The sequence below is a fragment of the Muntiacus reevesi genome, chromosome 10 (assembly GCF_963930625.1).
Source record: "Muntiacus reevesi chromosome 10, mMunRee1.1, whole genome shotgun sequence".
Lineage (NCBI taxonomy): Eukaryota > Metazoa > Chordata > Mammalia > Artiodactyla > Cervidae > Muntiacus > Muntiacus reevesi.
The window spans coordinates 77685252-77712459 of NC_089258.1; the positions used below are offsets into that span (position 1 = coordinate 77685252).

The 27208-nt window shown below is 52.0% G+C and overlaps 1 protein-coding gene across 3 annotated transcripts; it reads right to left on the reverse strand.

The window, feature by feature from the left end:
• Nucleotides 1–509: 509 nt before the first annotated feature.
• PLAT (plasminogen activator, tissue type) lies at nucleotides 510–24671 on the reverse strand. 3 transcript variants are annotated; one of them, XM_065946642.1, is made up of 14 exons: nucleotides 24533–24671; nucleotides 12048–12145; nucleotides 10759–10801; nucleotides 9013–9150; nucleotides 8612–8722; nucleotides 8125–8299; nucleotides 7184–7275; nucleotides 5661–5835; nucleotides 5217–5302; nucleotides 4571–4766; nucleotides 4341–4477; nucleotides 4094–4234; nucleotides 2855–3021; nucleotides 510–1357 (listed from the first exon to the last, which is right to left on the reverse strand). In XM_065946642.1, the coding sequence occupies exons 2-14, from the start codon at nucleotides 12120–12122 to the stop codon at nucleotides 1199–1201; spliced, it is 1695 nt and encodes a 564-aa protein (XP_065802714.1). In that variant the 5' UTR covers nucleotides 12123–12145; nucleotides 24533–24671; the 3' UTR covers nucleotides 510–1198. The 3 variants fall into 3 exon arrangements, with proteins under 3 accessions (XP_065802714.1, XP_065802711.1, XP_065802713.1); XM_065946639.1 differs by having other exon boundaries at nucleotides 5661–5841; XM_065946641.1 differs by having other exon boundaries at nucleotides 5661–5841; nucleotides 12048–12137; nucleotides 24533–24611.
• Between the last annotated feature and the right edge of the window lie 2537 nt (nucleotides 24672–27208).

Sequence of the window (27208 nt, forward strand, 5' to 3'; positions counted from 1 at the left end):
AGTCTTAAACCACTGGACCAGCAGGGAAGTTCTTTTCTTAAGATTCTTAAATCCTTCCTTAGCTGAGTTTCAGCAAAACTTTCTGGCAAACCATTTTGAGGTTCATCTCCTCCCTGCCTTGTTATTTCTCTGGATCCCCACTTCCCTGTCAAACCTTTCTTTCTTTTTACCCTTTATAGTATTACTCTGAATGTGTGCATGCTAAGTCACTTCAGTTGTGTCTGACTCTTTGTGACCTTACTGACTGTAGCACGCCAGGCTCCTCTGTCCATGGGATTTTCTAGGCAAGAATACTGGAGTGGGTTGCCTTTTCCTACTCCAGAGGATCTTCCCAACCTAGGGAACAAACTTTCCTCTCATGTCTCTTGGCAGGTGGGTTCTTTAGCACCACCTGGGGAACCAATGAAAGGAAATATTCCCAATGATTCAAAGAATGTGGACTCGAGTTAGGAATAAAAGTTGTGAAGGTACTGTGTGTAACAGAAAGATTCCACTCTCATTCGGGAAAATATGTGAAAAATATATCAGAATTTATTATTCCAGTACAGTATCATACAGGTAGTGGCGACAGAGTACAAACAAAAATGAACTGATATAAATATGCTAGAGCCTAGTTTATCAGTTATTAAAATGATATGTGTCTCCTGGGTCTATGATGAAACTTATAAAGAAAAAGAATTACACTGTACACAAACAGGATTCCCTCCAAGACCTGCAGTGGGAGAAAAGGAAAGCCCAACACTTGACTTAAGGGCTGGAGTCAAGGAACGTGATCTGGCCAGCCAGCCCATCCCTTGGTAGGAGGTTCCTGCTGGGCTTCCTTGGGACTATAAATAGACATCCTATTTCTAGTAGAATACATCTAACCCTTCTTTCCTGAAGGCTCGAGTTATCTTTGCCTACTGAGACATGCTTTCACCTTTGTGGTCCCCTTTCCAAAGATGCTTGCGTGCATAGAGGAGGAAGCAGGCTTCCGCCCTGGGGAGTGGTCTTCCACGAGGGACTGGCATTTATCCATCTTCCCGTCTGACAGCACGGTTCAGCCCTTAAGCCCTGAAATCTTCCAAAATGGAAAAGTACCTGTGAAACTACATCCTCCCCCCACTTCCGCTGTGTGAAGAAGCCCCTGCCGCGGTGCGTCTTCAGAGGTGGCAGAAGCAGGGTCTCTGTGATGTAGGGGAAAATGGGGTGTCCCTGGTCACGGTCGCGTGTTGCCTCGAATCCAGTCCAGGTAGTTAGTCACCTTGGTGTACACACCCGGGATGTCCTTCTGCCCGCAGCCCAGGCCCCAGCTGATGATGCCGACCAAGGTCATGTGGCTGTCCTTCATGCACACCAGGGGGCCGCCCGAGTCACCCTGCAGAAGGGGGAAAGAGGTCAGCTGTGTGCAAAAATGCAGACTCTTTGGGGGGATGTTGGGGTGAATATTTGTGCTGCTGATATGTATTCTACATACGGCTAATACATGGCACCAATATGTATCCTTCAACGTGCTCAGTTTCAGGGAGGGAAATTTTACCTCCCCAATCTTGGACCATTAGGGAATTAGGTTGTAGTTTTGTTGTAAAGCGGACTTGAGCTCAGGCATTGCTGACAAATGCTCAGTCGTGTCCGACTCTTTGCAATCACATGGACTGTAGCCCGCCAGGCTCCTCTGTCCATGGGCTTTTTCCAGGCGAGAACACTGGAGTGGTTGCCATTTCTTTCTCCAGGGGATCTTCCCAACCCAGGGATCGAGCCCTGGTGTCCTGCGTCTGCTGCACTGGCAGGCAAATTCTTTATCACTAGCAATACCTGGTCCCCACTGGGTTGTAAAGTCACCACTAGCTGTGCGGCCCTAGGCAACTGGACTTCAGTATTCTTACCTGAATGATACTAAATAATAATAATCTAAAATAGAAATCATAGTACTTCCCTTATGAGGTCATGGGAATTAACTGGAAGAAAGCTTGAAAAGCTCTTGAGAACAATGTAAGGCATTTAGTAGAACTCTTGGCAATTGTTAGCTGTTATTGTCTTATTGAATCAGAATGACTTATTTTTAACTTGACGCTAGCTGATAGATCATGGTTTCACTTTGCACGCAACCTTTTATGACTGTCAAGCTAGGTGGTGGAGGTGTCTGAGAAAACCTTGCAAAAAGAGACCAGAGGCTGTCATGGAGGCAAGAGGGGGAGAGGGGGGTGTGATCCCCGCATCAGAACTGAGCCCACAGCCCTCAGTGCAAGACCCCAGCCCTACTGCCTCTCAGCCTCAGTGAGAGCCCGGAACACAGTGGACATGAAAACAGCCCCACATCGAGACTCAGAGTTATCATGAAATACAAGTATATACCAGCTCTGATGGGGACGCCAACCCAGAGACCCTGTAAGAGTGTGCTTTCCCGGGGGAAACCTCATCAGAGGGCTGAATGCGAGTTCCTAAAATTTCTTTCTCGCAGATCATCTCTCTCCTATTTCCAGGGAGCTGCTGTTCCTCCCCCGCTACCCAAGAGACCCCGATTCCCCGGCACCCACAGAAGCCAAAGCTGTCTTAACTTGCGTGGCTTTGTCCATCACTTTGATAGCCATTTAATTGCCTAGGCTTACAGGAAATCCTGTCCCAGGCGGGGGTTCCGGTGCAGACATTGGGGAAATTTACTGCCGTTTAGATGTCTTCAGTTTGGGTGACTTTGATCTTGGCTCCAGCTGCTTTATTCTCTGAGGCTCTCATCTAGACCCCATCCCCCGCGCCCAGATGAATCACTGCTTTCTGGCTGTAACTTTTTTTTCCCTTGGTTAAGAACCAGTTGGCCGAGGAACACTTTTGCCCTTGGATGGGGGAGGCTCAGGGGAGGAGGGCCGCCGGCGCGTACCTGGCAGGCATCGTGCAGGTTTGTGTGGTCCCCACCGCTCCGAGTGTCTCCGGCACACAGCATGTTGTTGGTGACGGTCCTGTTAAACAAGTGGCGGGAAGTGCAGCGGCTGGCTGGGTACAGCCGGACGTGAGCCTCCTTCAGCCGCTCCGAAAAGAAAGGAGACACTGGAAGAGAGCAGGGAAGGCAGCTTGTGGCTTTATGGAAAGTTATCTAGAAACCTTTTGGAAGGAGAAACCTGAACTTCTCAATGATAGCTAACATTGATTAACCTTTTACATGTATTAAGTTGAATCCTACGAAATTGCGCATATTTTAACCTTTTGACCTACAGAAATGGCAGTTTCATAGTGTTTCACCCAGGCGTTTCTCAAGAGCAGCAGAAGTGACATACGTTTGGAGCCAGGTAATAGTTTTTGCAGGGGGCTGCACTGTGTATTGCAGATGTCTGCCAGCACCCCTGGCTTCTGTGTGCATGTGTGCTTAGAGTCATGTCTGACTCTGCGACCACATGGACTGTAGCCCACCAGGCTCCGCTGTCCATGGGATTCTCCAGGCAAGAATACTGGAGTGGGTTGCCATGCCCGTCTCCAGGGGATCTTCTCGACCCAGGGATCAAACCAGGGTCTTCCGCAATGCAGGCAGATTCTTTATGATCTGAACCACCAGGAAGCTTCACTGGCTTCGATCCACTAAACGTGGGTATAAACCTCCACCCTGAGTCATCACGATAACTGACATTGCTGCATGTTGCCTAGCGGGCAAGAGCACCCTAGCTGAGAACCATTGGTTTAACCTAATATCTCATTTAAGCCTCAGTCTATTCACTTCTTACCAATGAGGAAACTGAGGCTTGGAGCAGCATGAAATGAAAAATCCACGCCTGGATCACAGGACTCACCAGGTGCAGAGCGAGGGCTACCAGGTGGCAGGCAGAGTCCAGGAACCACACCCTTAACTAAGCTCGCTCCATGTCTTACCAAAACCTCCTTGAAATCTTCAGCCCTTAAAGCCCTCCTGCCACTTAGACCTCTATCTCGACTGACTGGGCCATTGGCTGGGAAGGTGGATGGCAGGGCTTCACTTAGCAGGAATCTGCCCAGACTATCATAGCGGTGAAGTCTGCCCCAGGGCTGGACTGGACACTCTCAGGATGGCTCTTTCCTCCCTCCAGTCAGCACCCGCCCCCCACGCTGCCCCCAGACAGACAGGATGGCACAGTGACTTCCTCCCACTCACAGGCCTCGTGTTTCCCATAGCCGGACAGCTCGCACTCCGTCCAGTCGGGCAGCTGCAGGGTGGCGTCTGGGAGGCAGATGGTGCGGACGGAGTTGCTCTCCCGGGCGCAGGTCAGCGAGTTCGATTTCAGGTGCAGCAGCGCTGGGAGAGAGGGATTGAGGAAGAAAGTGGGGATTTCCGGGGAGAGGAAGGAGGGGCCAGGGGCCTGGGAGATCTAACTGGAGCCAGGGAGAGCCGGACATCTTACCGATGTCATTGTCGTAAGTGTCCTCATCAAATTCCTTGTGGATGATATATTTTTCTACTTCAAACATCTGCTCCTCCTCTCCAGGGACCAGCCGGTATGTCCTGCCCAGGACCACCTTGAGATGGTGAGTCGGGTACCTGAAGGAGAAACGGGCATGAGGATGCTCTTCTGTATCCGGCCTGGTCCGAGGCCTTAGCGGGAAGGCCGGCCCGCTGGGCACGCATCCCTACCTCTCCTGGAAGCAGTGGGCGGCCGACAGCACCCAGCAGGAGCTGATCAGGATCCCCCCACACAGAAACCGCTCTCCCGGGGACCGCCTGTTCTTGACGAAGATCGCAGCCTGCCAGGGGTGGGAGGTGATGTCGGCGAAGAGGCCTCCTTTGATGCGGAACTGGGGCCGCTTGTACTGTCTCAGGCCACAGGTGACTGCAGAGGGCAGGACGGAGTGGGGGGTCAGACCTGTGGGCGTGGGCGAGGTCCCCAAGCCCCAGCCCAGTGTCTGCTCCTGCAACCCGGGTTTCCACCCATGGCTGCGCTTCTGCGGCATCTGTACAGAGTGACGGGAGCCTCTGCTTCCCTCCTCCTCGCATCCCGGCCACCATCACTACCAACAAGGCATCTCCAGAGAGCAGCCTGGAGCCCGATGCCATCCACGAGAAACGGCTGCATCCTTTCCTTCCCTCTTGGCCCTCCCATCACCTGCCCAACAGCGTCGCCATCCACCATGGCTTCAGCCGGGCAAGCCCCCTCCCCACCCAGGTCCGGCCTTCCTGAAAAGCTGACCGCTGCGTAGCCTGAACCAGACAGCTTCCCAGACGTGGGAAGCGGCGGAGGACACGGGCAAGAATAATGCTGGGTGAGAGGAGCCAGTCTTACCGCACTGGGGCACGTCACAATACTCCCAGGTCAGCTGGCGGTCCTTCCACACGTGGCACCAGGGCTGGGCGTCCCCATCGGGATTCCTGGGTGTGAGGAGGGACGGTTTTCAATCACATCACAAGCCAGAGAAGAGGGGAAGGCGGCCCAACTGGGGGGCGGGGTGGGGCGGGGGGACGACCCTGAGCCCTAGGCTCCCCCACCACCACCTAGGAAATCATTCCTATCTTCTGAATTTTGTTGTCATCTTCCAGCACAGCTGGGAGAAAACCCCCAGGATGGAATAAAGGGGCCTCAGGAGGATGCAGCAGGTGAGGGCAGCCCCTCTTAACTTGGGATACGGGTCAGACCGTAGCAGCGGGTCCCTCCCACCCACGTGGCCTTCGGGTGGCCCCGCCCCGCCCTCCACGCGGACACGCCCCCCGGGGGGTCCACGCGGCCCACCTGCAGTGGTTGTGCTTCCCCAGGCCCAGGGCCCGCGCGTTGCTCTTCCAGGCGGTGTAAATCTTGCTTGTTAGGAACACGGAATTCCACGGGAGGCAGGAGGTCCCAGATTTGGTGCGGCTGCGGGTGCCGCGGTATGCCAGCCCGTTTCCAGTGTAGCAGTCCCCATCTTCTTCTGCAACTGGAACGCAGGAAATCCAAACTGAAACAGCCCTGAAGTGCCGAAGCAGCTAGTGGGGTTTGCAACAGGGCCTGAAGCCCGGGGCTGCCGGCCTGGGGTGCGGGGTCGCGGGGCGGGGTGGGGGGGGTGTGGTGGCCAGCCCTCCCAGCTCTCCCCTTTCTCTCCTTCGGGTGCATTCACTCCGGGTGGTCAGCGGCTTCCACCTGGTGCCAGCCTCCCCATCACTGGGCTGTCTTAAGGGAGACCCTGAGGGATATTCAGGTTCAGGAAAGGCTGCCCGGTTCAGCTAGTGGGGATTGATTATTCCTGGAGCTGCTTGGAAGGCTGTTAGGGGTTTCCTTGTTTCTACTTGACAGGCTGCTGTCAATCTGGGGGCTTCTGTGTGCAGACCCAGTTTTCTCGGATTTTGTTTGCCAGGGCCTTGGAGGATTTACTGGACTTGGGAGGGAAGCGAGAGTATGAACCTTCAAATGCTGAGTATTTGCCCCCATTTTACCCTCTTTTCTACCCATCTGAAACTGACACAGTACCCTAGCACGCACCAGTAGCCTATTGAGAAGGGGCCTTTGAGATCATCAGTCCCAGTGAATCCCAGTTTATACCAGATCTAGGGGGTGGGCAGGTTGCTTTAGAGTCACTCTGTGCTGTGTTCTGCTTAGCGGCTCAGTCGTGTCTGACTGTGCGACCCCAGGGACTGTGGCCCTCCAGGCTCCTCTGTCCACGGGGATTCTCCAGGCAAGAATGCTGGAGTGGGTTGCCATGCCCTCCTCCAGAGTGGGAGTTACTCTAAAGAGCTCTCAAAATCACAAGTCTGTCAGCGTCACTTGTAGGCTGAATGTGCATTTTTGTACATGTATATTTAGAACTTTGAAACATATTTTTACACGATTGTGATAAATAGCATCATTATTTGGGAAAGCACCAGGAGCTGAGTACTTTTTAAATCTGGGCAGTTTTCTCACATTAGAGGTCTTTAGAGACAGAGCGCGATCTTGAGAAATAGGCCCATTAATCAAAAAAGAGAGAACTTGCACGTATTCTCAAAAGGACTGGAAACCACCGGGAGAGCCCCATCTTTTCTGGCCACGAGGAAACTGAGGGTCAGCAGGGTGCAGAGATCGGCTCGAGGTCAGACAGCTATGTTAGAGGCCAAGCCTGATGAGGACCTAAGCCTCTTGACTTCCTTCCTCTGATGCCAAAGTGACTGACCGCTTCACTCCTTTGTCTCCTCATTTGCAGAAGGACCGTCAGCCTTGTCCTCCAGATCTGCCTAGATCCCCTTCCCCACCCCACCCCCCTGGCACTCGGTAAGGCCGCAGGGCCCTGGGGAGGCCGCACTTACCCTTAGCGCAGGCTGGGGTGCTGCAGAACTCAGAGACGTATTTCCCTGCCTTGAAGATGTAGCACCAGGGCTTTGAGTCTTGGTCCGGGTTTCTGAAAAATCAGCCGGGAAGGCCAGGGGAAGTGAAGTTAAGCCTGTTTCTCAGGCCAAGGACTCTTCACTGTCTTCTGGGGAGAGAGTTATTTATGTTTGTTGTACCAGGAGAGTCAGATCATGTTGGGTGGAGGTATGACCTTGTAATCGCCTCTGTTGGGAGATTAAACATGGTTTACAGAGATGCACATGGCTGCCACGTTGACAAGGGGTAGACCATGCTGGTGAGCTTTATGCGTTAACTTGGCTGAGCTGTTGTGCCCAGCTGTTTGATCAAACACCAGCCTCCGTGGTGCTGGGAAGGGATGTGTCGATGTGGTTCACGTGGGTCAGCTGACTTCATCCAATCAGTCGAAGGCATATGAAGAGCAAAAGCTGAGAAATTCTCACATTGCAGTGTCAACTTGGGTCTGAGTTTCCAGCTTGGGGAGGGGGCTGCCTACGGACTCCAGACGTGCCAGCCCCACCATGGTCACGTGAGCCGATTCCTTAAAATGAATCTCTTTATGTAGCTAGAAACATACCTACATCTCTATATATAGATATATATGTATCTATAGCTATCTATATAGATATAGCTTTCTGGAGAAGAAATGGCAACCCGCTCCAGTATTCTTGCCTGGAGAATCCCATGGACAGAGGAGCCTGGTGGGCTACCATCCAAGGTGTCAGAAGAGTCAGACATGACTTAGCAACTGAACCACAACGACCACGTCTATCTTTGTTTCTGTATCCATGTACCTCCTATGGGTTCTGCTCCTCTGGAAACCCTGGCACAGGTCTTTGCGTGACTGCCCCAGCTTCTCACCAGAGGAAACCCTCCTGGGGGGGGGAGGCAGCCATCTCACCTGCAGTAGTTGTGGTTCCCAAGGCCCAGCCTGACGGCGTCGGGCCTGCGCCCGCTGTAAGGCTTCATGACCAGGCCGCTGCTGTTCCAGTTGGCACACTCAGCCCCGCTCTCTGCCGTGCTCCACGTGCCTCTGTAGGCGACACCCTGGTCCTTATAGCACGTGGCGGTGGTGTCTGATGGGAAGCGGGACACACGACACATCCCGTGTGAGTCCCCTTTTCATTTAGTTTTCCACGGGGGTCTCAGCGCTGCCTCTGTCACCCCTGCAGACCTCCGAGGTGGGAGCTGCTGCAGGGGGCTGGGTCTCCCCGTGGCCCGGGGCAGCGCCAGGCTCCAGACTCGATCCTGGGGCTCTAACCACCCCCGGGTGACCCCACCCCACCCCGACACTTCCCTCATCACCCCACACTTTGCTCTCCTTTCTGGATCATTTTGCAGGTGGGATTTCCGGGTAGGTCCTCATCTCGTAGACGCCCACCACTCACCTATTTCACAGCGCTTCCCCATGAACCCTTCCGGGCACTGGCAGACGAAGTCTGAAGAATAGACGGCCTGCCGACACGTCCCTCCGTTGAAACACCAAGGTTCACTGCAACCTGTCAAGTAGAAGCAAGGGGACCCCCAATTACTTTCCAGGCACCCCAAGAACACATGAGTCAAAGTTGAAGAGGGCACCCTCCCCGCAGGCGCAATTCTGAACACTTTACCAAAACCAAACTCATTGACTCCTCGCAGCTGACCCCAGAGTCTATGCGACTGTTCTCCCATTTTACAGATGAGCAAAGTGAGGCGTTGGGCGGGCTGGGGATCGTGACAGACAGGTCTTGGGCCGTGGGGCCGTGGGAATGGGCCCGAGGCTCACGGCCCGGTTTGGGGGGACACATACTTCTGACAGGAACCGAGTGGCACTGGGCCCGGCCGCCGTTGCACCAGCAGTGCTCCACCTGGTTGCTCCTGAGCAGGGGTCGCAGCCAGGACTCGTGTTGGAAGTATGTCATCTGCATTTTTTCATCTCTGCAGGTCACTGTAACCACAGACAGGCCGACCTCTTTAGGGCCCGACTCATCCCACACTGATGCCTCCCCTCTTCCGTCCTGCTCACTCTCAGGAAAGTCCATCCTTTATTCCTTCCTTGCTCTCAGCAGAAGATAACAAATACCCCATTTTTGTCACCAAAGACCCCTTTCATTAAAAAAAAAAAAAAACACTTTCAAATCCAGCTTATTAGGGGGATGTGCCAATATTATTTTCCATATGACTGTGTGACCTTACATTTAATTTCCCATGAAAATCAGTTGTTTTCTTGAAATAAATAATAAAATGGTATATTTCTACTGTCTCCTTATGTTAGTTTCCGTGAACCATGAAACCCACTTGAGAAAAACAATTAGCAAAGACCTCTCTAATTGTTTTTCCTCTGATGGGACCTTATTTTGAAAGAAATTATTTATCAAGACACATTTATAAAGTAATACTCTAATTTTTCATTTTAATTCATCATGGGACCTTATTTTGAAAGAAATTATTTATCAAGACACATTTATAAAGTAATACGCTAATTTTTCATTTTAATTCATCAAAAAAGAGGCACATGTTTGCAATTGCCTACCAGAACTTTTGATTCACATGAGTATTATCACACTGAGATGATGCAATTCTGGCCCCAAACAAAGAAAAGTAATATTTTAGTCTGTGCAGAAAATGTGCTACTTCCGTTAGTATTTCTGGTATAATGAAAATAGTTTTAAGAGTCCCATTAATAGGTGTTCCTCTTTTCTCTCTCTGTTTGCAAATCAGAATGCCAGCTCAAAGAATCTGTAACTTTTAGTGGATTGAAGATGTGACATGAGCTCACTCAGTGGTTCCACTGTTCTTTCAGCGGCCCGTTGGCGCAAGACACGCTGGCAGGAAAGGCCGAGCTGTCCGACGGCGAAGGCAGTGAGAGTTAAGCCGTGACTCACTCTGGGGAAGCTTCCACCTTAAACGGGTGTTACAGAGCCTTCCAGACCCAAAGCAAGTAGGTCCTGAGGGAGGAGGAGTGATTTGGGACCTGCAGTTCTTCCTATCAGATTCAAGACACTCAGGCCTAAGCATCTTTTATTCTTGGGATCCTAGTGGAAATGGTGCATGCATTTTTAGCCTCAACTCTAGACACGGCCTTACAAAAAAGGTCTTCCCACAGCACTGCCGTGAAATAAAGTATAACCCAGGTTGGTCATCTCTGAATTACCAACCGAAGCAACGGAGGCACAGAGAAATTAGTTAACAGAGATGCTGAGTGGAGTCCGGGGGGAAGGGGCTCACAGCCCAGGGAAAGGCCCTGGAGGTCCCTGCGGCCTGGTGGCTGTGTGACCCTGGGCAAGTCACTCAGGCTCTCCGGACTCTGTTCTCATCTGTATAACTGCTCTTTGGGCCACTGGGCTCCCAGCAGTGAGTGACTGTCTGACGTCCTGACACCTGGCCAGCACGCCTGTTCCTATGTGAGTGATGCGGGCACAGGCATGTCTGCAGACTCTGGCTTTCACGGAGCTTAAGTAAGCAGGTCACGGGGAGAAGATCCCCGCTGGAGCTTCAGGCACCCTGACCCTCACCCTGCCTCCGTGGACCGCCCTCCACCCCAGCGGCGTCTCACCTCTGAACGATCTGGCGCCTCTCCTGAGTCGTCTGAGGGTTTCCTGCAAAGAAACCAGGGGTGGAAGAAGAGTCAGCACATGCAGGTGTCTGAGGAATAAAGGTGGTCAAACCAGAAGACGGCCATCAACCCACCTGTCCAGAGCACTCCTCTCAAGTAACTGGCCCAGCTGCCATGTCCACACCTGTCTTCCCCTCTGATCCTTCCTCCCTTCCTAGCCTAGTCCTGTCCAGAAGGACTTTCTGAGTGGTGAAATGTTTAATACCTGTGCTGTGCGATACGGCAGCCGCTGTTCACACGTGATGACTGAGCACTCATATGTCATGTGACTGAAGTGAATTTAAGTTTCATTTCATTTTAATTGTAGATGAATATAGCCACCTGTGTCTATGGCCATACCACCCTGAACGCGCCCGATCTCGTCTGATCTCGGAAGCTAAGCAGGGTCGGGCCTGGTTAGTACTTGGATGGGAAAATAGCCACCTGTGGGTTAGTGAGGATGTGTGCCCCCACCCCACCTCCTCCGTGTGACCATTCACATACTCCCCTCTCTAAAATCCTGCTGTGTTGGGCATTGCTCACTTGGCGTGAATCATTCCCTAGGCCTGAATGATGCTCCTAGCTGCTGGGGATCTTCGGAGACCACGTCCTAACTAGATGGTAAACAATACACGGGCAGCTTGCTCACAGTGGCTGCGCTTTTATAAAAACTTCACAGATTCAGACTTCCCCGGTGGCACAGTGGATAAGAATCCACCTGCCAACGCAGGTTCGATCCCTGGTCTGGGAAGATCCCCCGTGCCGCGGAGCAACCAAGCCCATGCACCACTACTACTGAGCCTGTGCTCTAGAGCTGGGAGCTGCAGCTGCTGAAGGCTGCACGCTCTAGGGCCTGAGACCCACAACTTATGAGCATCTCTGTTGCACCTACTGAAGCCGGTGTACCTAGAGCCCATGCTTTGCAACAAGAGATGCCACCCCAATGAGAAACCTGTGCACTGCAACTAGAGAGAAGCCCCCGCTCTCCAAAACTGGAGAAAGGAGAAAGCCCCAGTGCAGCAACGAAGACCCAGCGCAGCCAAAAAAACTTGTAAAAAAAACCCAAAAAACTTCATGGAGTCATTCAAGCAAATCCTTTAAAAACAGCTCCAAAGAAGTCACGCAGCGGCGGAGCATACTCAAGTCAGAATGGTGCGCAGGGTTCCCGCCAGAAGCCTGGACCTCGAGCCTCGTCCACCGAGGGGAGTGTGTCCCGCTGTGTCCCAGCACAGACACGAGTGCACACCTACCTGGCTGGGCGACGTGAAGACGGCTCCGCAGAGCAGCAGCATGCACAGGAACTCTGTCTTCATGACTTTCATCATTTCCTCGGGGCGTCCCTTAAAGTCTGGAAGAAGAGGGGGAAATAAGCGGGAGACATGAGAGGTCCAAGCGGGCAGCAGAGTTCAGGAGCCAGGTGGTCCTCCCAGCATTGGCTCCCGGGGCAGGAGAGGCCGTGGCCAGCATCTGGGAGATGGGGTTTTTGTTCTCATATATATATTTGTTATTGTGGCTAAATACACAGAACACAAATATTTCCCATTTTAACCACTTCTGAGTGTAAGTTCAGCGGCATTAAGTTCATTCACATTGTTGTGCAACCATTACCACCATCCAGCTCCAAATGTTCATCTTCCCAGACTGAAGTTCTGTACCCCGAAAACCCCAAATCCCTATTCCCCTGGCAACCAAGATCCTACCTACTCTTTCCATGAATCCGACTACTCCAGGTGCCTCATGTAAATGGACCTACATGATATTTGTCCTTTTGTGTCTGACTTATTTCACTGGGCATGATGTTCTCAGGTCCATCCGTGCTGTAACATGAGTCAGACTTTCCTTTGTCTTTAAGGCTGGATGATGTCCCACTGAGTAAATGGACCACATCTTGCTTATCCATGCATCTAGCGATGGACACAGGTTGCCAGAAGACAGCTTTGTTCAGACATCTCTGTGGGCTGAAGGCTGACACCACCTCTGGCCCTGGGTGCAGCCCAGGATGTCAGGGCACTAGCTTGGTTTCCCTTGAAGTGAGCGCCTGCCCTGGGGTTGACTAGATGGACCCACAGCAATGTCCGCTCTCTGACTTTTTTAGAGGAAATCATAGGAGATCTGGGGTTGGCGCATCTCAGAGCCGGCTCTTCTCAGATGGCCCGAGCCCAGTCCCGGAGGACTTCCACGTCTCCTTGTCCAACAAAGGGACGTCTCCTCCACCACCGCCTCCCTGCTCCATTGGGAAGCCGGCCTCCTTTAATATTCAGGCCCTGTGAAGTGCAGTTTTGCAGAGAGGAGGGGCGGCATCTGGTTTGGGTGTTCGGACTCAAATCTTCCTGACCCCACATCCCTGGTTCTGTCTGCCTGGTCCTGGCTAGGGCTCCGGCCCTCAGCCGCTCACAGTGGGTTAGTCGGTTGGGGTGTTATTTTGTGGTCTGGCAGCCTCACTTGCTCCCTCGTCGGCAAGGATTAAACCAGGGCTCTTCTTCTTCCCTTGACTCATTTCCCCTCAGTCACAACAACTCTGCTCCCATCCCCGCCCCCCACCTTCATCCCAAGCATCCGAAGGGCCCCGCTTGGTTCGGAGCGCCCAGGACTTTGACCCCAGCGCTCGCTCGGGCTCCTTTGCCGTTAGAGATGCTGTCCTCTCACATGGCCACAAGCCCCCTTCAGAGCAAGGATGAGAAAACGAGCAGCCAGAGGCTGGTGGGAGCGCTCTGTGCCCCAGCGACCTTCTGGGGCCAGTGGTGACAGGCAAGGCGTGCGGAGCTGTGGGAGAAGGAGGCGGGGAGGACCATCCGGGCAGATTCCTCTGGCTCAGAGGGCATCTTGCCAACCAGCACGCCCCTCCCACTCCACACAAGAAACAGAAAGAAGCCAGGATCTGGGTCTTTGTTCCCGTTTGGCCTGCCCCCAAGGGAGGCCCTTCCCGGGGAGGGCAGCGTGTTCTGCTGGGGCTGGGGGGTGGGGTGGGACCTTTTCTCACCCAGAGCAGGAAACCTGCTGGCATTTGCTGCTTCCAGGCGGCTTCAGAAGGAAGACCTGGGGGTCGAGGGCATCCGAACAGGACCCGGAGGGGGGAGTCTTCAGATCACAGGCCATCACTCCTGATTTTGGTGCTCAGCAGTCCTCCAATTTCCCCTCTCAAAATTTCCCCAATTATCCCGGTACTTTGAATCTTTAAAAATAGCTCTTCGTAAACACATCTCCCCTCTCTCTTCCTGCTATTAATCATGTTTCACATAGTTGTAGGTGTCCCAGCTTTTATTATCTCAGCCAAGCCTTGGGATGGGGAGAGGTCTGCCTGCCCAGGGCTCTTGGCAGAAATTCTGAATGAAGCAATGAACCAGCCCGCGACTGGGGAAACTGGCTCCTCTTCCTCGTGCCTGATAATCAGCCAGGCCTTCCAGCAAGTTCGTTCCCTTCAGACAGGGGACTTGTCTTTTCTCTGGATGCCCATCATCAAGTAACTGTGTCGTTTCAAGAATTCAAGGTCCTCCTTGAATGGGGGACATTCAAGGGCACGTGAAGGGGCCCTACATGGAGCAGAAGTCTAGATGCTGGAAAATTGCCAAGTGATAAAAGGAGCATTAAGGTCTTTGCATTCATTGGACAGATGGGGGGAGGGGGCCCCGTGGTGGGGGAGGGGGCCTGACGGGGGTGGGGAGGGATGCACTTAGGGCTGAGGGTAAAGGATCCAACAGCTGCAGTGCCTCAGACCCTTTTGCAACTGAAGACTCAGCAGAAGGGGCATCTTTTTGTCTTCTGCTCTGGGACAGTCGGAGCCTGTCTCTTTTCTGTCAGTCCTTATCTTCCTCTGCTTCTTCTGGCCTTGCAAGGCCTCGAGCTGACCCAGGGCCAAAGAGCTTCACACAAACCATGGGACGTTCCATCCTTGCTGCACAGAAGCGATGGGAACAGCTGGATGGGCCGAGAAGGGCGAGAGGATGACAAAGAAATGAGTCATCCTGCCTACAGTCAGCGCCTTCCCGAGACAAGGAGGCAAATCGCGTCCTGGTGTTGCCTTTGTGGGGAGGGAGGTGCAGAGGTCTGGGGGCAGCGTCTGGGCAAAGCCCGAGTGACCCCGGAGATTCAGGAAGCACTCAGGACCCTGGGGAGTTGTGGACCTCAACCCTGGACCACAAGTTCCCACCAAAGGGAGAGCCGCCCATGTGAGACTGGTAGGAGGGGAGATTTGAGAAATAAAGCACCAGAAGTCTCTTGCAGGCTCATTTTGTAAATCCAAAACTTGTCATCTTTTTGGTGTCTTCCTTTTCTCTTACTGTATCTAATAGTTTCCCAGAATCAAAAAACTAAAAGAGCAAAGAACAGACTTCCCTGCGAGGGCGGGCGGGGGTGGGGGGAGGTGGTCCAGTGGTTAAGACTTTGCCTTCCAACGCCATAGGTGTGAGTTTGATCCCTGGTCGGGGAACTAAGATCCCACATGCCTCGTAGCCAAAAAACCAAAGCATATTGTGACAAAGTCAGTAAAGACCTTAAAAAAGGTCCACATTAAAAAAAAAAAAAAAAAAAAAAGCAAGGCAAGAAAGGAGGGAGGGAGGAAAGACAAGAAAAAGAAAACCACAGGGATGGGGACGGCTGGCTTGTGTGGGACTAGAATCCCCGAGTCACCAGCAGCACATGGAATGATTCTAAGATTGCTGGCCCCCAAGGTCCCAAGGCCCCAGCCCTGGCAGGCCCACCTTGGCAGATAAAGTCAATTTTTGCAGATTTGCAAAAGGCTACGTGGACAGACCTCTGGAGACCCAGAGCTCGGCAAGTTGACAAAGAATCTGTGCAGGTTAGAAACATCAGGACACGTCGGGGGTAAAGCGGGGCCTGGATTCGCAGGCTGTACCCGCGGGCATCCTTGTGGAGGACCAGCCTGCGGTCTCCGCCTCCAGGGCGCCCCCTCCCCCCACGCCGCCAATCTGCAGAGAAGCCACTCAGGGCCCTGCTTGGCTGCAGAGACAAAGTGACTCTGTTCTCTGGCCTCTGAATAGCCGTGAGTGATGACTGCTCCGGGGGAGAACAATAGTTCGGTCACCAGGGAGGAGGGTTGGTCTCCAGGAGCCAAAGGTGCCTTTGTGGCTGGGAAACCGATCTGGCCAGCCAGAAGCGCGGGACTCCTTTCTGCGGCGGTGCAGGGGGAATGCTGATTGATGGGCCCTGGAGTCTGGCGGGGGCGAGGCCATGGGAACCGCAGCAGGACAGCCGGGGGAAGGGCCTGGGGGGTGCAGTGGAGGGCTGTCCGCAGGGTCTTTCACTGCCCTTCGCCTGACCCGTTCCCACCACCTGCTCCCGAAAGGCCTGCTCTCAGCAAAAGCACCGACATCCTCCTTCGCATATGGTTTGACTGTATCAAAAGGAATGTGTTGGCACTTCCCTGGGAGTCCAATGGTTAGGGTTCTGGGCTTCCCCTGCAGGGGGCATGGGTTCCATCCCTGGTGGGGGAACTAAGATCTCACATGCTGTTTGCCGTAGCCAAAAAAAAAAAAATTAATGTGCTGCCCTTCCAAAAAGCATCTTTGATTTGAGACATCAAATCTGCTCCCAGGGATGCAAAACCAAGTGGGCTAGACTCTCAAGGCTTCCTCCAGGGCTGATGCCTTGTGATTTCTGCTGTTCTGAGTGTGCATGTGCTGTGTGGTCTGTGAAACACTTACATGTGGGGAGGAGAGCTTTCATGTAAACACTCCACCACATCCCATAACGTGACCTACAGTAAAGATCCGGGACCAACCAATCGGGTTCTCTGATTCTAGGTACAAACAGCACATTTGCCGGGATGTTAAAGCTGCTTCTACTCTTGGCAGCAAAAACAAAGCAGAAACACTGAGCCAGCTGGAGGACCATGGAAATTGCAAGGGAAAGATAAAGTTCAGCTGATACTGCTATTCAGTTTTTGCAAGCATGCAAGGCGTTCTCACTTAATCTTTGGCAAAGAGGAGCCTTGGTTTGTTATTACTTTGCAAAGTCTGTCTCTGGAAATCTGAGTAAGAGAAAGTCAGTCTCCAAGAACATCAATACTCCAAAATGACTCACAGCTTTAAGACAAACATCACCCTCCCTCCCCCCCACTATGCCCCGGACGGATGCCAACAAATTAGAAAAGAGAGGGTCAGAACTCCCTGAAACAGCAAAGGCCCATCACTGAGTCAGGACAAGAGATGTGGTGAGATGGGATGAGGAAACAGGGTTTGGGCACTGGGGCTGAACTCCCACAGAAAAGTGCACATGTGTCTGCACCAGCGTCAGAGCCCAGGGTGGAACCATTAGCTCTATGGGTCACGGCTGTATACCCATCTTCCCTATATGGGTTCTCCTTTTTATAGGGCTTCCCTGGTGGCTCAGAGGGTAAAGAATCCACCTGCAATGTGGGAGACCCAGGTTCAATCCCTGGGTCGGGAAGACCTCCTGGAGAAGGGAATGGCAACCCACTCCAGTATTCTTGCCTGGAGAATTTCATGGACAGAGGAGCCTGGAGGGCTACGGTCCATGGGGTCCCAAAGAGCCAGACACAACTGAGAGATTAACACTTTTTTTTTTAGAGTTTATGCTCTCAGAATGGAAACCATTTTCTAAAACTGCCGTCACAGAAACCATTCTTAGCTCTTCCCTAGAGATTATAATACTAAGTGAAGTCAAAGGCCAATATCATGTGACATCACTCATATGCAGAATCTAATTTTTTTAATTATATAAATGAACTTATTTATAAAATAGAAATGCACTCACAGATTTTGAAAGTCAACTTTTTTACCAAAAGGGACATGGGAGGTGGAGGGGAGTGGTAAATTTGAAGCTTGGGATTAGCATATACACGCTACTATATATAAAATAGATAACTAATAAGGACCTATCATATATATATATTATATATAAGTTCCCTACAGCATAGGGAACTCTACTCAATATTCTATAATAACCTATATGTGAAAAGGATCTGAAAAAGAACGATGGTATGTATAACTGAATAACTATAAATATAGTTTCAGTTATAACTATAACGAACACAACATTGTAAATCCACTATACGCCAATTAACAAACAGTTTTAAAGGTAATTTCCTGTGTGCTAAAGCTTATTTTCTCTCTTCCTGAACAGAATTCTTTATACCTAAGGAACAAGAGAGATGTCTTTCTTATCTAATTGGATCGGTTCCAATGAGGTAAATAGAATAAAATCCTCTCCTGGCACCTCCCACCCACTCCCACATCTCCGCTTCATTACTCAGGATGGAATTCTCTGCAAAGCATATTTAAAATACAGATATATGTCTACATGTGTGCTAAGCCGTTTCAGTCGTGTCTGACTCTGCAACCCCATGGACTGTAGCCCACCAGGCTCCTCTGTCCATGGGATTCTCCAGGCAAGAATACTAGAGTGGGTTGCCATGCCCTCCTCCAGGGGATCTTCACGACTCAGGAATCGAACCCATGTTTCATGTCTCTTGGCTTGGCAGGTGGATTCTTTACCACTAGAACCACCTGGGAAGCCCCCATAAGTACATGACCTGTGTCTGAGTTTTATACGACATTGACCTACTCAAAACAATCTATCCTGAGCATTGTTATCACGGAACTTCTCCACCCTCTGCCAGGTAACCCTTCTTATCTGGAGGGACTCAGGGAGTGAAGCTGTGGGTCTGGGAAAAAAGAAGCCCATCCTGCCTCCTCCTCCGATAAAAGAAGAGAAACTTAGATCCTTGTGAAGAAAATGCAAAGTGCATCTGGCAAAGCTAACCCCATGAGTCAGGGCAAGGAGATATGATCCCTGAGTTTGAATCTCAGCAAACGGCAATCACATGTTAATCTAAGAGTCTTGTTCTTCAGTGAGGCGGTTTCTGGTGTTCCCTCCACGCCCTAAAGCAAACATCACCACGAGTAATGAAATACGCCATCACCCAGTAATTCTGCAGTCTCCCCTCCAGATTTCAACACACTTGAATCAGGAAAGGACAATCGGAGACGTTCATCGTTATCACCCTATGCGGAAACTGTCCACCTTTTATGAGACTCACATGAAAGTGACGTGATAGCATAGTTTTGAGAAATGCGTCTGGATTAATGCCATTTACTCATCAGGTCCTGGAGCGCTGACGCTTGTCAGGCATCCACTAAATCATTTAAGTCAATATTATCTCTTGTTTAACAGATGAGAGAATCGAACTTCAAAAAAAATGTAATGAACCTGCTCTCATGCCACACATCTAAAGGGAGGCGTCGGGGCTCAGGACAACCGGCCCTATAGAAACCCCCCAGTCGCTCTTTCCACGACTCTTACTGGGTCCTGATGCTGGCCTGTCGTGTTCTGAATGTGCACAGAGTTGTTGATAGAGAGGAGTGGCAATCAGAATGCAAGGAGCGTAGTCCCTCCAACCTCCTCTTACCGGCTGTGTGTGTTCCCAGTTTTCTAGTGGTCCCGTCCTTTCCACCAGCTGGATAGCGCTGGCAATTAGGAGAGAAGCAGGTAAAGCCCCTTTGAACAGTTGGTACCCAGAGCAGTTAACTGTACTTACTGCCAGGAGTGCCCTCAGAAGGAGGGCCAAAGTTTACAGCCTCTCCCTGGAACACGGACTAGAAAGGAAGCCAAGTTCTATGGGGTCATCATCGAGTTCAAGTGTTAATACCAAATCCCGCCTCCTAGATCATCCGAACATCTTGCGATGACCTGTACCCCGATTCTTGATGACTGAAATCAAGTTCCCTGCCCTTCGTCTGTACGCACAGATCAGTATTAACAGGAGCCCGTACTTCCTGGATCACGGGGTAGTGTTTTTTATCCTATTTTCAATCTTTTTCTTTTGTTTGCCTTTCCCAGGCCTATTTACACCACACACGCCAGGGCTATTCAGGACTCTCAGAGGAAGCTGGAGTTCTCAGCCAAGGCAGCTGGAAAGTCAGGCCCTTGATGCTGATAAGGGCCGTCTGATGTGGACCACGCGTGTGTTTGAAAACCAGACACATGAGGCAAGATAAAGGAGGACACCAGAGCTTCTCAGAAAACAAAACAAAGCCAAAGCCCCCTCTTTCCCCCCAGCTCATGTGGCAGGCCTAGGCTCTTGCTGCCAAATAAAGCGAGTTCCTCTTTTCTGTGAATAGGACGACCTGTGAATAGCCAGCAAAGGCCAGAGGCTGGTGGACTTTCTGTTTCAGATTATTCCTAGTCAGTTGCTGGGTTCAGGTTCCTCCCAAGCCCACTCCCCACACCTTCACAGAACTGCCCCTGCAAAGATCTCTAACCAGAGGGCTTGGGGGCCATCCTCCTGGTAGCCATCAGATCTCTCATCCCATCCACCTCAACCGGAAGCCCCGGCTCTCTGGTCTGCTCCTTCCTGAATTCACAGGCGATGACTTACTCTGCAGCACCAAGCAAGAGCGCCAACCATGCCCCAGGCACGAGCCTGAGGTATAAAGACACAGGAGCTCCAACCTCAACACGGCAGAGCCTAGGACTCCCCTGGTGGCGCAGTGGATAAGCATCCACCTGCCAATGCAGCGGACGTGAAGCTTGATCCCTGGTCCGGAAACTAAGATCCCACATGCCCTGGAGCAGCTAAGGCCCTGCATCACAACTACTAAGCCCGTGCTCTAGAGCCCATGAGCTGCAACTATTGATGCCCGCGTGCCCTGGAGCCCATGCTCCATAACAAGAGAAGCCACCACAGTGAAAAACCCATGTCCTGCAACAAAGAGGAGCCCTCGCTCACCTAGAGAAAGCCCGAGTGAGGCAATGAAGACCCAGTGCAACCAAAAATAAAATAAATAAAATTATAAAAACCTCAGAGCCTCAGTAGGGGACAGACAAATAGCTAGCCAACCCTAGCTCGGCGCCACCAGCCCTGTGCTGTGCGGAGGTGGGGTAGGAGGTGGAGGCAAGCGGGCAGAGGAAGAAGGGGTCCTACCCGGATGTGAAGGAGGGGATGGAGCTCACTCTTGATGAGGTGGGGGCTGGTTGGCTTTCTGGAATGGATGCTATGCAGTCTGTTTATCAAACCAAAGGGGGAGTGAGCCAAGCTCTGGAGGGGTGTCACTGACAAAGCCCTAAAATGGGACCATTGTTTGGGGTCCCACAGCAGCTAGCAGCCAGAGCCCCTTAGCCATCAGCACAAATACCGTTCCTTGTGCAAAGGAGTGCAAGTCACACACCCCAGGCTCTCCCTTTGAGGAGGGTGTCCCTAGGGGGAAGTGTAGCTTGAAAAGCCCAAGAGTTCTAAGGATGTAGGTGCCTCGGAGGAGAAGACCACCTTGGATTCCCTAATGTCTAGCTAAAACTCCAATACTTTGGCCACCTGATGTGAAGAGCTAACTCATTTGAAAAGACCCTGATGCTGGGAAAGATTGGGGGCAGGAGGAGAAGGGGACAACAGAGGATGAGATGATTGGATGGCATCACCGACTCAATGGACATGGGTTTGAGTGGACTCTGGGAGTTGGTGATGGACAGGGAGGCCTGGCGTGCTGTGGTTCATGGGTTCACAGAGTCGGACATGACTGAGCGACTGAACTGAACTGAACTGAAGTTAAAGGAACATTTACGGCCATGTAATAAGCAGAATAAGATTTCCCTGGTGGCTCAGACAGTAAAGCATCTGCCTACAATGTGGGAAACCCAAGTTTGATCCCTGGATACGGAAGATCCCCTGGAGAAGGAAATAGCACCCCACTCCAGTATTCTTGCCTGGAAAATCCCACGGACGGAAGAGCCTAACAGGCTACAGTCCACAGGGTTGAAAAGAGTCAGACACAACTAAGCAACTTCATTTTTACTTTCAATAAGCAGAAAAGGATCTCATGCCAAAGCTTCCCAGTATCTGGGTTTAGCCTGATACTGAAGTAGGCTTTCAGCAGCTCCGAGCGGAATGAGGTCTTAGAGGTCAAGTCCCAAACAAACCTCTCCAAGCCACTGTGGAGCACTGCGTAGCCATCCTGTGCAGCCCAGCCGGACTTGTGGCCAAGACTCACCCTCCAGATCACGGCTGTTGTAATGGATGGTGTGGGCAGCTGCTGAAGGCCCCCCAGTTTTACCAGTTCCCCGGGAAGAACTGCCGCTATCACTTTCTGGAGAATCATGATAAAAACCAGAACTTGCCTCGGTTGTGCCTTCAAAACTGTTTATAAAATGCCTGCTGTGGGCCCAGAACCTGGTTCCTTTTCCCTTTGTCCTAACTCTCAACTTTCAAGAGATCAAGAGGTTTGTTTATCTATCCCTCTATGCCCTTCTATAGAAGTCTTTTTCCCAGGCGGGAAAGTGAAATATAAAATGCACAAGGTATGACTAAGAAAACGTGCTCTCTCTTCATATGTAAGTAGACGCTTAGGCCAATAGCAGGAGACCATGTGCCTGGACTTGGGGGTTGGACTAGGGCGGATGGTTCAGAAGATTCTTTCTAGCTCGAACTTTCTGTGAGTCTGAATCCCCCTCACCTTTTAATCTGGCTCCACTGGAGACCCAGCCCTTGGTTTTGTGAGCTGTTTGGCTAGGATGAGGTTTACCACCTGAAACTAGGGACACAGTTTTTCTCTGTGCAAAGAAAACAGCCCAAAGAAGGAACGAACAGAGTATTCCGATCACTCGTTTTCCACCCTGGCCATCTTATCAGAACAAGGCGGAAAATCACTCACAGGAAAAAGGGATTTTATTCTGAGACGGCATATGCCCAGGAGTCACTGAAACTGAACACTTCAACTCAAGACACAAATGTTCCCTCCTCCCTCCCCCAGATATTCAGTATTCAGAGAAGCACATGGATTTTAAGTTTTGACTGTAACTAAGCCTACTATCGGGCTTCCCAGGTGGCACTAGCCATAAAGAACCTACCTGCCAATGCAGGAGATATAAGAGATGCTGGTTCAATCCCTGGGTGGGGAAGATCCCCTGGAGGAGGGCATGGCAATCCATTCCAGTATTCTTGCGTGGAGACTCCCATGGACAGAGGAGCCTGGCAGGCTACAGTCCCTGGGGTCCCAAAGAGCCAGACATGACTGAAGCGACTTAGCACACACAGCAAGCCTACTATTCATTCCATGAACCATGTTGTCCCCTCGGCCTCTGACCCAAGATAGCCTGCCCACCCTCTGGAAACTTTGGAAGTTTTAAAGCCAACTCTGCTCCTCTCAAACGACGGTCTAGCCCAAGGGCCCCTCACGCTTCTGTAAAACCCCAGGCGGGACCAGAATACCTGGAGGTGAAGTAGAGACAGGCCCCACCTGGGCAGTGACTCCCCAGATGGCCTGTGGGCCTGGCCACCCACTCACAAAAAGCCTTTCGTGGTGATGATGGCTTCAAGTTACCCCGCCACGGGTCTGGTTGGGTTGCTCTTTACAGTCGTTTGAAATGTACTGATCACCAGCTCTGCTCACCAACATGCTAGGTCCCCAGGTCCCTGAGTCCTGCCTCCGTGAGCGAAAACTAATCACGGGATCATTTCTGTTCCTCCGGAAGCAGGAACTGTCCCAGGCCAGTGCCGAAGCCACAGAAAGCAGCGTTGTTGGGAGACTCTGGTCTGATGGTTTAAAAGTAAACCGAGAAGGTCTCGGAGCATCCACACAGAGCCTGGACCATTTGACAAGAGCCAGCAATTGCGGGCTGGCGTCTCTGAGAACGTTTTAGGTGCAGTAAGTTGATGGGCAGGATGGAGCTCTTCCTATTTCAGTATTTGCGGCGTCTCTGCTGGCGCCAGGTCTGACTTTGCTCTCACGAGAAGCTCTTACCCGGCAGCTCCTCTGACCGTAAGCTATTGATTCTGGACCAGTCAGCGCCCAGATCCTGGGACGTCTCCTGCCCCCGGGCAAGACTTGCTAGGAAGCCCATCTGAGGAAACTCCACTTAGGGACTGTATTTCAGAATTTCTTCATGGGCTTGCACGCTCATGCACGCACACACACACACACACACACACACACACACACACACACACGTAATGTTTTCTCTGTCATCCACCAGCTGCGGGAGGCCACCACTGCCGTCCACATCAGTCACCGCTGCCACACGGCTTTGGGCTTGAGCTTGTCATCAGTTACCTGAGAGTGCCTTGCTTTCTTCCCTTCCTCCCTCCCTGGGAGGTTAAGAAAATAAAGATAATAACAGTGAAAGCCTAGAAAGCCCGATACAGTCCCTGTAGAGGGCTTGGGGGAGAGAAGACTCTGTGCTCTTTCCCTCTGTAATTGGAAAAGTCCTCAAAGAGCCCTCCCCTCGCATCCTGGGCAAAAAGCCAGAGGACAAAACCCGGGAGGCTTCGCTCTGACGCTTCCCCCCTTCCCCTCACCCAGCACGTCCCACCCGGTGAATCCTCTGTGGGCAAGCTGCTCCCTGCCCAGCCCCGCCTCAGTTTCCCCATGGGCTCAGCCGCCCCCGGGACGCTCTGGGCTCTGACCCCATCAGCCCATCTCGCATTTCTTGCCCGTGAGTCACGAGCGGTGCCCACCGTCTACTCAGAGCGCATCTGGATCACCCTTTTCACTTTCCCCTGTGTGAGCAGAGATTTCTGCTTCAGGAGACACATCCCTAGTTCCCTCCCTCCTGCCCTGCTGCCCCCGCGAACGCTTCAGTCCATCCCAGTGGGATGCACGTTCAAAAAGAAACCTCCCTCCAGACAGACGCGGATTCTAGCAAACCCCACTTTTGGCCCGAGTGACGGAGTCAGCCCCCTCGGTGTCGACGTTCCTTCGGTGGCTCAGAAAGACTTTTAAGAGAGAGAAGAGGAGCCAGGGACAGAGTGGCACGGAATCCAACCTACCGCGCTGGAGCCTTCTCCCTCCTCCAGAGGCGTTGTCTTCGGCACCGGCTCTGCAGAACCTCGGCTGGCTCTCCCTGCAGGGCTCTGGCCTCCTTTAAATTTCAAGGCAGGGGGTGGGGTCGCTGGCCCCGGGTGGGCGGGCTTCTCTGCGGCAGGAGGATGCCCAGTGGACACTGGGCCCCGCAGGAGCCAAGCTGGGGCGGGCCTCTTTTCATAAAGAGGGGGAGGAATTTCCCCCATGGAAACAGCCCAGCCCATCCTGGCTTGGGGCCAGGCTGATTATTCATGGTCCTGATGTCATCAACGAATCACAGGAATTTGGGAGTCGGATGTTGAAGGGGAATCCGAAGAACCAACCGTCTTCCTGTCAAACCCTAGTTTCAACCTCATTAAAGGGACCCCGAGGATCCGAGGATCCGTTAGCTCTAAGCCCCAGTGGGGAGAGAGAGGCATTTACAATTTTAAACAAAGACACGCGGAGTAAATGGGGTTCTGCTGGAATCTCCAGCAGTCACTCTGCCCCTCTGGACATAGGAGATTGAAACAGCAGGCCAGGCGGGCCAGCCGCCCTGCGGGCTGGAGCGCCTGGGGCTGGGGTGGGAACAGGTGAGCAGAGGTAGGCAGGTCCCACCTGCACACCTGCCGAGCAAAGTGCCCCAGCCTGGAGTGAGCCACTCCTAACTCCGCCGCCCCGGTGGGGGAGATCATTTCACTTCTTTATAAAGTGAACCCTTGCTTACTGAGGTCTTCTCAGCTCCAGAGATCCCTGGTTGGGCTGGGGGGATACAGGTGGGGGTGCTGAGTCGATGCTCTGACTCCACGGGGCTGCCTGTACTAGAAACTCCTTCCCTACCCGCCCACCCCGACACTGGGAAGTGTTTTAGTGTTCTGGAGCTTGCTCTTAATCGTAAATGCCCCGTCAGATTTGGTAACCCCCCGCAGAGGACACATAAGCCAGGGCCGAGCCGTGTAGGGAAAGGCAGACGCTTGAATCAGCTCTACCGGGCATGAGGCATGTGACCTCAGTCAAATTTTTGAATGATGCTGAGCTTTCACGTCTGAGGTCACATATGGGTTAGAGAGAGACAAAACTCGCGAGGTCCCTGGCACCTCGCAGGGCGCAGCCGGTGGCATCTGTTATGTTGATGTCTAGTGGAGACCAGGCACTGTGAGGGTGAGAGAGGAGGACGAGAAAGGATGCTGGAGAGGATGCCGGGGGCTGGCCGTGGAGAGTGTGTGGGATGCCCGGCCAGGTGTCCTGTATTCTGATCCTAAACATGCACGTGTTTATTAAGCAGTGAGAGCTGATTCAGGGTTTGGAAAATAAGGCTAGCGTGGCCAAGGTCGAACCAGTTTTCTACATTTTAATCAAACCAGAGCCCTGCCAACGGCTGTTACAGGAGAGGGGCAGTGGGGGACCAAGTCAGGCATATCCTGGTGCGTTGGAGTCAGGCGAGCTGCAGACCACCATCAAGCAAGCTACAACAGGCAGGGGTGGTGGGTGCGGGGTGCCTCGAGGTAGTCTACTTTGCCAGAATGAGGCTTGGAGGGGTTTGGGGTGTTTTTTTGGCATTTTGGTTCAGCAGGAGTGGGGGTGGTAGTTATTACTTTAATTTGGGCTCCTGTAGAGGATGAACAATCACATAGAGACTGCAGTCTGGGTATGTGCTCTGAAAGCTTAGGCAGAGACCCTATCATTGAGGGGGTGAGGGCCAGTATGTGACTAAAGAGGAGGGCACCGAGATTCTCCCCGCACCCCGTACCAGCCCCCTTCCCCGTCAAGGTGCCTCCAATTCCATCCATAGAAATGTGATCCCTTGGTACATATATACAATGGAATATTACTTGGCCACGAAAAAGAATGAAGTAATGCCATTTGCAGTAACATGGGAAGACCTAGAGATGGTCTTATTAAGTGAAATAAGTCAGATTGAGAGAGAAAAATACCCATACAATAGCACTTATATGTGGAATCTAAAAAAAAAAATGAATACAAATGAACTTATTTATAAGACAGAAATAGACTCACAGATTTTGAAAAGAAACCTGTGGTTACCAAGGGGGAAGCGTGGTGGGGGGAGAGATGAGGAGAACGGGCTTGACATGCACACACGACTGTATATAAAATAGATAAAACAAGGACCTACTGTACAGCACAGGGACCTCTACTCAATAGTCTATAATGACCCATATGGGGAAACAGGCTGAAAAAGAATGGATATATGCATATGTACAACTGACTCACTTGGCTGGACAACCTGAAACTAACACAACATTGTAAATCAGCTATGCACGATGGTGAGTCGCTTCAGGCCTGTCCGACTCTCTGTAACCCTGCAGACTGGAGCCCACCAGGCTCCTCTGTCCTTGGGATTTCCCAGGCAAGAATACTAGAGCGGGTTGCCAGGCCTTCCTCCGGAGGATCTTCCCCATCCAGGCATCAAACCTGCATCTCTTAATCTTCTGCATTGGCAGGTGGGTTCTTTACCACTAGCACCACCTGGGGGGAAGCCCAAATACTTTACAATAAAATAAAAATTTAAAAAGAGAAACATGATCCCTTAGGTTTTTAGGCCCCAGTTAAAATGCATGTTTGATCAGTTAAACTTCAAAGTGGTCTCCAGTGGGGAGGGGCTGTCTGCCGGACCCGGGCTGGCCTGGTGTCTTGAGGCAGAC